Here is a 10,890-nt window from a genome sequence, read left to right as displayed (position 1 = left end):
CCGTGACAAAACATTTTTTTTGTATAGGCTCTGGTAGTGGTTGCAAATCCTGAAAAACCATAGACCAAACTAAGACTTCAAGAGACTCGATACAAATACTTGAAACTAACATGCTTTCCTGTAAACATGAACAACCACATTAAACACAAGGAGAATAGAACATACAAAATAACAAAAATTCATAAATCGAGTAGCTTACATAAAACTTCGAAACACATGAAGCAAATTGAGTCTTTAAGTCCAAAATGCACACATAACGTTGAAGAAGTGGCTTTAGTTTTCTTTCATTCTTCTTCAAGCATCCCAATTAGTGAAGTAGAAAAATATGTGGGATGTGAGCCCACTCATTTAAGTAATGAAACATAGGCCATGGCTCAATATGTGATGTGGAACAAATACACGATGTGAAGAAAATGTGTTGTAAATGAGCCCATTATATGATGTAGAAAAAAATGAGCCTTGAGCCCAGTTTGGTGAAGTGAAGAGAGTCGTGTGCCACAAGCCTAATCCGAATATGAGCCTTGAGCCCAGTTTCGTAAAACGCCCAAATTACTATTTGTTGAACAGGCATGCGTGCTGCTTCATTTTTTAGTAGCCTTGTGTCCCAAATACAACCCATTAGAGGTTGGGTGAGAAATTTGTGTGGGCCTGACGATTTTCATAGCCAACTAACTTTATAAGGTTGTTAATTGGGCATTTTCCTTCCAAACACATTTTTCATAAGTATGGGCTTTTGTTGGAGAAGCCAACTCACGAAAAAGAAACAGAAATAACGTGAGCAACGAGCCTTGATTCCATGAGGGAAAACAATTATGGCTCTAAGCCCAATTCGTGAGGCAAGAGAGATACAACAAAAAACCCATCACTAATGTTCAAAAAAATACAGGTCATAAACCCAATATGTGAAGTTGAGAAAAAGTGTGGACCATGAGCCTATTATGTGATGTAGAAGAATACAAGCCTTGAGCATGTTCAATAAAGTAGAGAGTCTTGGACAATGGACCAATATGAAATGAGTTTTTTTTTTCCTGAGGCACGTGCTTTTGCACGTGTAATGTAAATAACTACTTAGAGAATAAGATAATAATAAAACAATAATACGCTAGCACTTATAAATAACAAAAACCATACACACACACAAAAGCTCATTCAAACATTTATATGCACCCGTTAATGTTCAAATTACACAATCTTGAATCTACACTTTTTCCTTTAGAAAGCAAAAGTTGCTCTTAACGTTCCCCTTCTCTCTGAAGTCTTTCCTTCATCTTCAATCTAAAAACCCAAGATTCATAAATTCTAAATGGGCGAAACTTAGATATAGTACTTTAGATACCTCTTTTAAAATTATAACACCTGTCCACCTACTTAACAGTGAAATAAGCATTAAAACTCCATCTATTTATTTTTCTTCTTTTATTTTTCCCTTGTTTCAGACTCTATAACTCTTGCAAGAAACCAAAACTCACACATGGCTCCTACACTTCTCTCTTTCCCTCTCTTTTCTTCTCTCTCTCTCTCACAGATTGGTTGAAACATCGAACCCAACTCTTTGAATTCTCTCTCTCTCGCTCTCTTTTTATAGAATGGTTGGTTGGAACTAAAGTGATTCATTAGTATGTATTGGCTAAATCTCATTATAGGTTTTCAATTCTAGTTCCTGAGCATGTGTTATTTTGAGATTTGGTAGAGTTTTTCTTTGTTGATTCTAATCTGGTTATCAATTTTTGTTAACGGGCCTATGTTATTATTGCTTTGGTTTGTTTTGATTTGGGTTTTCAATTCTAGTTGCTGGGTTTGTGTTATTTTGAGATTTGGTAGAGTTTTCCTTTGACTATTTCTAATAAAGGTTTCAATTTTGGTTGATGGGTTTGTCTTAGTATTGCTTTGGCTAATTTTGATTTGGGTTTTCAATTACAGTTTCTGGGTTTGTGTTATTTTGAGGTTTGGAAGAGTTTTTTTTTTTTTTTTTTAATGAAGGTTTCAATTTTGGTTATTGGGTCTATCTTAGGATTGGTTTGGTTAATTTTTATTTGGGTTTTCAATTATAGTTGTTGGGTTTGTGTTATTTTGAGGTTTGGAAGGGTTTGCCTTTGGCTATTTCTTATTTGGGTGTCAATTTTTGATGCACCCTCTACATAATTCCCTGCAACAATTGAGGAGACTAATGTTCCATGCCCTTTTATGTCCCTTGTAGAGTTCATTCTAATCTTGAAGTTTGATTCATTAGCTACTAGACCCATGTAAAAGCTCCTAGCATCTATGAGCTTTGCATTACACATTGATGAATTGAAATCTTTTCTACGAAGTATGATACGGCATGGGTTTAGAACATCAATCCATGTTACTTCTATTGACTCTTTCTTCATACATATACATTGCAAAACAACTTTTTTTTTTTTCAACTTCTTTCAACATTTCCTTTATAGTTTTAGTGAACTTTGTTCATCAAAAGCAATAAGTTGTGTTTGTTAATTTATAGGTTATGGAGAAAGATATGAAGGGTGTTGAGGACCCTTTTTTCGGCCCATGTGGCATTACTTCATTGGCAACCCATGCCACATCAATATATTATTGATTTTTTGGGTAAATCTATTTAAAGTCCAGAATAAACTCATATCTCATTCAACTACATGGATTGGGCTCACATGGCCCGCGATATCCTTATTTCAAGAGGCGGATTCATGGTCCACATCTCCTCTTCATCAATTGGGATCATAACCCCACGACATCATCAACATCAACATATGGATCTGGCTTAAGCAATGAATCAAAGCGCATGGCCCATATTACCTCTCTTACACTCATGGCAAGTGGCTTCTTCAACAAGAGTTCATATTTACACAAAATCACAACAAAACCCGAGGTACGTCATCTCATCTTCGGCTTATGATCCAAGCTCATAAGTCTCTTTAGGGAAACTTTGAGAGTCGTGGTTTGGAGGACCAAGAGGTATGTTCAATAAAGCTCCAGCAGTTTAAAGTTGATAAGAGAGACATGTTGCTTAGCGTGTCTTCTCCAACTCTCTGAACTCTGATGAGTCTGTGTGTAGCGGGTAATATATGGTAAGCATCTCTTATCACATAGCATTTTAAATGATAAAATTCTCTATTGCTCTTTTCCTAAATCTTAACATTCATCATGTGACAAATACTCAATATTCCCAGCCATCTAACTGCTAGGAAAATAACTGTTCATTCAATCCCCAACTGTTACTATACAAATTTATTCATTATGTCATTCTACATAAACTACACTACTTCTTTCAGCTAAAATCCAACTCAAACATGTGGCCTAATCTGATTGGCTATCTTTTATCTCTCTCTATACAAAATATTCATGATATCTTTTACATCTAGCCGTTGTCTGCCACAATTAAACCATATATTTCTATGCTAGTTGACAGAGTAGAGCATTAAGTACCATTCTTACTCAACAAGATTAAGTCAAAACCCAATGAGACCTTGACTAAATCTCTAAAGCTTCATTGACTTTCAACCAATCCTTCTATTACTTACTAGAAATGTGTTGTAATGGAACCTTGGACAAAAAATACAAACACCCGAAAAAGAAAACATTTTTAGCTAAACCCCAACAATGTATTCAGCACTTGCCACTTGGCTGGAAGTGATATCATCAGCCATTTAATGTTGAAATCCCAGCAACCAGCTGCTATATCCAAAATAGCAAGATACCCTTAAAAGAGATCTTACCATTTTTCAGCCAAATCCATGAAATGACCTCTCCAGCAGTCTGAAATCACCGATCTGACCTCATTGGCTTCTGCCCAAAACAAACAACTGTCTTATGACAGCTATGACAACTGTCTTATGACAGCTATGACAACTGTCTCATGATAGCTGTCACAGCTTTTCCAGATATCTGGGACAGCTTTTTCATGATAGTTGTTGTAACTTTTCCTGACAGCTGGGATGACCTTTTCAGAACAGCTGTGACAGCTGACCCAGCAACCTAAGTATTACTGATTTTTCCATATTTGGCTAAAACCAAAACTGACTAAAGAAAGTACATTTCTCTTGCTAAAATACTTTCCTTTTCTGCTACTTTTCCCCAGCAGCTGTTACCTGAAATAGCAAGAATACCTTAAAACTAAACATACCATTTTGGCCAAATCTTAAGATGGATTCTTTGAAAATTCATTGCTAGTTGGGATAGATTTTGGCTGAGATTATTTGCTAAAATACCCCCCTAAACTTAGCTCTAAAGGGGACCCTTCATCAACACCTCAAAAGGGGGACACCAATGGAGAGAAAGAACTCTCTCATAAACTTCTCTCTCCCTCTAATCATCTTCTGAAGCTCTTAATGAAGTGCTGAACTTCTGAATTTTTAGATTCCAAATTATGAATTGAACTCTTCAGCCCTTAACGCATAAATGCCCTTCATAAGCCTTCATATAATCCCAGCAACTTGGCTAAACACACGACAATACTATTACTCTCTTATACTCATCATCTCACTCTCTATATTCTGAAAATACATATATCTTGTTGACTATATCTCTAAACATCTCTTTCTTCACTTCTCTTACACAATCTCATACACATTTACTACATCATTACATATAACACATCATAACTCACTAAGCTCCACTCTCATACTCTCTCACTCTGAAATTCTACTGTTTTGCTACCCATAAACACATCTCAATACTCTTCTACACCTATTTTACTGCTTCTATCTCCAAATACCTAAACACATCTCTATACCCTTTTCTTACAAAATCTCTCATCTTGGAAAGCAATCTCTACAACTTCTCCAGCAATTATAATCTCATATTTTTACTATCTTTAACCACCATATCTCTTATACTTTCATATATCACACATATTACAAATACTACATCTCATAACACATTTATATCTTTTAACATCTCCACACTTCTCAAGAGATATGAAACACTCATACTAAAAGCCTTTCTCATGGAAGGCACGAACTTCTATTACTAAATCTCTTCTCCTAGAAAGCACCAAGATCTCATATCAAAGCCATTCTCTTAGAAGGCACAACTTAAAAGGCATAAATTACATCTTACAAAAACCCTTTCCATTGAAGGCAACACTATTCCTATTTTCACAACAACTAAAAGAGCATTGTCAAAAGGGAAACTCATTTAAGTGCATGATAAGAGAAGCAAGCTTAACCAGCCCCTACACACAGCTGGACATACTCTCTCTCCCTCTAGTTGTACCCATTTTTTCCCTTAATCTTGAAGTTATCATGGCAAACTGTCCCTCTGCCGCTAGGGTCACTCTGCTGGGATATTATCAGCTCATAGAAGCTATACAGCTAGGGCTACAAGCCATACAAAGATAAGTTACTTTGCTTCATTATCTTTAAATTTACATCATTGAGTATATGATTGCTTCACATTTAAATAAATATTACTTTATTTCAACTACTAGTACAACTATTAACCAAGGCTTAAACTCATTTAAATGCATAATAAGAAGGGCAAGCTTAACTAGCCTCTACCGCTGGCATTCTGCTAGAATCCTATCGGTTCAGTGATGCTATATAACTGGAGTTATAAACCATACAAAGATAAGTGACTTTGCTTCCATATCTTTAAATCTACATCATTGACTCCAGGCTTACTTCATCTTTAAATACAAATTACTTTATTTCAACTACTATTACAACTATTAAATAAAGCTATCATATTAAATACATATTACATATTTACTCAACCATTATCATGATTCTTAGATTCTGGCTTTAATGATTTTGTAGGTTTAAATATACGCCGGTAGCCGTTGGACCACGTGGCCCAATGTTGAGTTCCGGACATAACTCCCCAAAAAGAACCCGAGCCTAGTAAGGTCATCTCTCCAATGGATCACACATGACTGGCAACCGAAAAAGGCCCCCGAACAAAGGGTAACCTTGAAGAAGTTGTGTTTGTTGATTCAAAGGATAATATAACTCCAAAAATTGGAGAAAATGCAGACACTAAAAAAGATATAACTCTAAAAATTGGAATGAGGTTTGACTCAGAAGAAGAGGCATATCTATATTATAATATATATATATATATATAAATATATGTTAGATATGTTGGATTCAGTGTTTGTAGAGACTAGCTGAACAAAAGTAAGGCAAATTAAACAAGGATCAAATCCCGCAAGTTTTGTTGTTTTAAAGTTGGTTAAAAGAAGGAAGTTGTATATGAAGGAAAGAAATCTAGAATAGAATTAAGATTTGGTTATGATACCCAAATGGTTATCAGTCGTCAACAAAATGGTAAATATTGTACTATCATTTTTGAAGCGAAACACAGTCATGAAGTTGTCACTCCACAGAGTAAACATAAATTGCCATCACAAAGGAAGATATTAGCTACCCAAGCAGTTGAAGCTGAATTAGCCAATTGGTCTAGGATTAGGCAAAAATTAGTTTTTTAGTTCATGAATAAAAATGCTAGAGGTAGGAAAAATCTTGGTTTTACTTTTAAAGATACCTATAATCATTTATAATCTAAACAGATGAGGGAAATGAAAGAGGGAGAAACATTTACCCTTATTCATTATTTTGAGATGAGAAGGCCTGCAAATGCATCATTTTTCTATGAGATACAGTTGGATGTTGATGATTTAGATATTTGTATTTAATTCTCTAAGATTAGTATATGATTTCTGTTCTAAGAATCTTTTGCCTTTCCAATTTTGAATTTCTGATTTGAACTATCAATCAAACACCAAAGACAAACATACTAACATATGCCGATTAGTTAAATTATCACCAAACCTCAAAATAACACAAACCCAGGAACTATAATTGAAAACCCAAATCAAAATTAACCAAAGCAATACTAAGACAAACCCATTAACCAAAATTGAAACCTTTATCAGAAATAGCCTAAGAAAAACTCTACCAAACCTCAAAATAACACAAACTCAGCAACTAGAATTGAAAATCCAAATCAAAACAGGCCAAAGCAATAATAACACAGACCCATTAACAAAAATTGATACCCAGATTAGAGTAAAAAAAAACTCTACCAAACCTCAAAATAACACATGCCCAGCAACTAGAATTGAAAACCTATAATGAGATTTAGTCAATGCATACTGACGAATCACTTTAGTGCCAGCGAACTGTTGGGGATTTTACCAAATCAAGGAGTAACAATGATTGTACAAAATGAATACATCAAGTAAATAGAAATTAGTGATTGACTTGGAGGCACAATTGAATGTTATCCTTAGACAATATTTGTCCCCATACACAAGTTGCTAGAGGATTTCTACAAACTTGTCCTCAGGATACAACCAAGTTTATTAGGTTCTATAAATAGCGATTTTGGATAATACCCACAAGATTTCTTTTGTTTCTTTGTTAACTTACTATTTTTGGGGAGATAGTCATATTTTCAAGTGAACATTAACCTCTATTTATACCAATAGGGTTATAACCCTTCAAAAGGTATGTATGAAGAGTTACGATGACTCAAAAAACTATTTACAAGATTTAAAACCTTTCCCAATGTTCAGAATGGTTATCACAATTCTGTAGAAAATTTTGCAAAAAACAGTTTTCACGAGGCTTGATCGATTGAGAGGAATTGAGAATCAATCAAAGGCTCTTTTCGATCAATCGATCGAATAGGAATCGAGCATCAATTGAGTTAGGTAGAAACTTTAGATCAATTTTCTTGATCAATTCGATCAATTGAACAAAAGTTTCAACCGATTGAAAATCCTGAAACTTGAATTTTCACAAAGAAAATTTCAAATCTCGAAATACAATATTATTCATTTTACAAATGAATACTCTCCAACCTTATATCATTATTATAACCTATCCTTATATATACCTTTATATACAACACCAGCCAACTATGAAAAGAAAGTGAGAGAGAGAATTCAGAGAGCTAGGTTCAGTGCTTCAACCAATCTAAGCGAGAGAGAGAAAGAGAAGAAAAGAGAGAGTGAGAGAGAAGTGTAGGAGCTGTGTGTGAGTTTTGGTTTTCCCGCGGGAGTTATAGAGTCTGAAACAGGGGAAAAATAAAAGAAGAAATAGAAATAGAAGAGTATTAATGCTAGTTTCAATGTTAAGTAAGTGGACAAGTGTTATAACTTTAAAAGGGGTACATAAGGTACTGTATCTAAGTTTCGCCCATTCCAAATACTCAAATTCACAAAATCTTAAAATACATAAAACTCTAAATTTTAGAGGGTAGTCAAATTATAATTTTTAGAGAGTCTAGTAGATAAATTGAGAATAGAGTGCTTGACTCAGCCCTATGCAAAACCAAAAGTCTAACATTGATATGACATCTGGCTCTTTGTGTGTCTCTCTCTCCTTTTCTTTGAGTTTCCCTCTCGCTCTCCCTTTGCCTCATTTAAGTAATGAGTCTTTAGGGTACTACAAGCAAATGTCATTCTTGTTGTTTAATGCTTTTGAAAATGTTGTGGACGTAGTAATTCTCTATTTATATATAACTAGATAATTTTCCGTGCAATGTATGGATACTTTACAAATTTATTTAAAATAATTTTTATGTTTTTAAGATCTATTTATAGTACTCATACTCATTTTGCTATATAATATTTATGTTTTACCACAACATTTGTTGAATGCTTTGAAACTCAATTTTCTTAATTCATATTTTATATTAAAAAAAATTGTCAAAGAATTGGTTTCCGAATATTGAGTAGAATTACTAATCTAAAATTTTGAAGTTGGAACAGTCAAGTTTTTCGATTATAGTATTTGTAAACTTTATTTTTTAAATTAATTCAATGGTTTTAAAATTTGAAATTTATAAATTTAAATTCATAGTATAAAATACTTTCATACGCTAAAATTTCAAAAATTCAAGCAACCTCCCTAAAAATTCAAAACCAAATACCGAGACCCAAATCTCAAATATTCATTTTATTATCTCAACAAAAGAAAATCATTTGTAAGTATCAGCATATAGAGAATGTGATAAAATAAAGAAAAAGTGGTAAAAAAAATTTTTCCGTTTATCAAGATTTAATTTCCTTCAGCAAGGCTTCTAGATTTAAAAATAAAAAAAAAATAAAAAAATCTAAAATCATCATTAACTTTTACTTTTATCGTCATGGCTCATATGATATTGCAATAAATAGCAGTTAAAAGCAAAAAAAAAAAATATATATATATATATATAAATTATGAGCTCTAAAACATAATAAATAAATAAATAAAAACTAATCTCATCAATAATACATTTATGACTTTCCCGCACGAAACACTCAAAGACCCAAAGCCAATCACCGCCTTTATATAACCCACAACATTTGACTTCAAAATCAAAACCATATTCCATCTTCACTCTATAAAAAAAGCAAAACCCTCTTCCTTGGTTATAGCCAACTTAAACGGGTTAAGATTAGATGAGATAGAAGTTGAAGATAAATGACATCATTCCCGGTCGGGATGTATTTGAGATGATATGACATGAAAGGTTGTGAGCTATATAAAAAAGAATAGAAATGCTAAAAGTTTATATTTAAACATTGAACCAAATAAACACAATGTCTCTACATTTTTGTTCTTATCTTGTGGCTTTAGAGTATTTTAATTCTCTTTTCAAAGAGTGAGTGCCACTTGGCCTAAGCAATAAATATAAGCCTAAACAATTATAAACTTTTTACATATTTTCCTACTTTTGGATATGGAAAACTTATATTCGTGATGGATCTTGATTTAAATTAACTATTGCCCATTGTATGGATTGAAACCTCATCTTCTCTCACCGCCTCCCTATTTACCTAATAAAAGTATGCCCCAAGTAAGGCTTCCTAGATCTCCTATTGTGTGTATATATAAATATATATATATATATATATATTTTTTTTGGGTAAAGTTGGAGACATAATTTTCATTTATTCCGCTCGTGATGGTAAATTCTTAGAAAAGTGTATTTGCAGTATGATGAGTTGCCCCATCTTTGGGAATGGACAGTCACAATCCACACTTCTTGATTTTAAGTTCAAACGAAAAAAAGAAAAAGAAAAAAGAAAAAAAGAGATAAAAATAAAGAAAATAAATAAATAAAAAGAGCCCCATAATATTCACCAAGAACATGCGAAAGAATGTATGGAATGACTTTTTCTTCCGGTGAATGTTATTGCTGCACCGTATGAAAACTACATTGACATAACCTTACGGAATGAAAACACCAAGCAAAGAACAAAATAAATAAATAAATAAATAAGTATATATATATATATAAAATAAAAATTGGTAATGTGATAATGTTAGGGGGGATTCTTCGTTAGAAAATGACACAGACGTTGACCATCCAGTGAGAATTTCTTTCTTATCCTATTATATACACGACTTTTATTTTCCCCCTTCACCACATTCCAATTGCCTCTAAATTGTTCAAGGAAAGATGAGCACCAGCAATTTTCCATCATCTAGTGGAACTACGGATGGTATTAGCGGTTTTGCATATGGAATCATATTCTCTATTGGTATTTTCCTTCTGATTCTACTCATCACTTTCGCTTGCAACCGGCTTCGTTTACCACACAACCAGTCACCTCATCCAATGCCAAACACTTCTCCAAGAACCAGTGATCCGAATTCCATAACAATTCCTGAACAAGGTCTTGATGAAGCTACTCTCAACAGCTATCCAAAGCTCGTGTACTCACAAATAAAGGCTACCTCACCAGCTCCTTGTTGCTCCATATGCTTGGTGGATTATAAAGAAACTGATATGCTTCGATTGTTACCTCACTGTTCTCATCTCTTTCATCAGAATTGCATCGACCCCTGGATAAGGTTACACCCAACATGTCCAGTTTGTAGAAAAGCACCAGTTCTAGCCCCACATACAATTATTGCAGGGGTGGACCCTTTGGCAACGACAAGGATACAGGATAATTAG

The 10,890-nt window shown here is 33.7% G+C and overlaps 1 protein-coding gene across 1 annotated transcript; it reads left to right on the top strand.

Moving 5' to 3' along the window:
* Positions 1–10,389: 10,389 nt before the first annotated feature.
* LOC111987508 (RING-H2 finger protein ATL70) lies at positions 10,390–10,890 on the top strand. The gene has a single exon (XM_024019228.1). It carries the CDS (start codon positions 10,390–10,392, stop codon positions 10,888–10,890), a length of 501 nt encoding a protein of 166 aa, XP_023874996.1.

Source organism: Quercus suber, unplaced genomic scaffold (assembly GCF_002906115.3).
Source record: "Quercus suber isolate HL8 unplaced genomic scaffold, Cork oak 2.0 scaffold_235, whole genome shotgun sequence".
Taxonomy (NCBI): domain Eukaryota; kingdom Viridiplantae; phylum Streptophyta; class Magnoliopsida; order Fagales; family Fagaceae; genus Quercus; species Quercus suber.
Note: the sequence above shows the minus strand (reverse complement) of the source record. Positions and strands in the feature narration are given on the sequence as shown.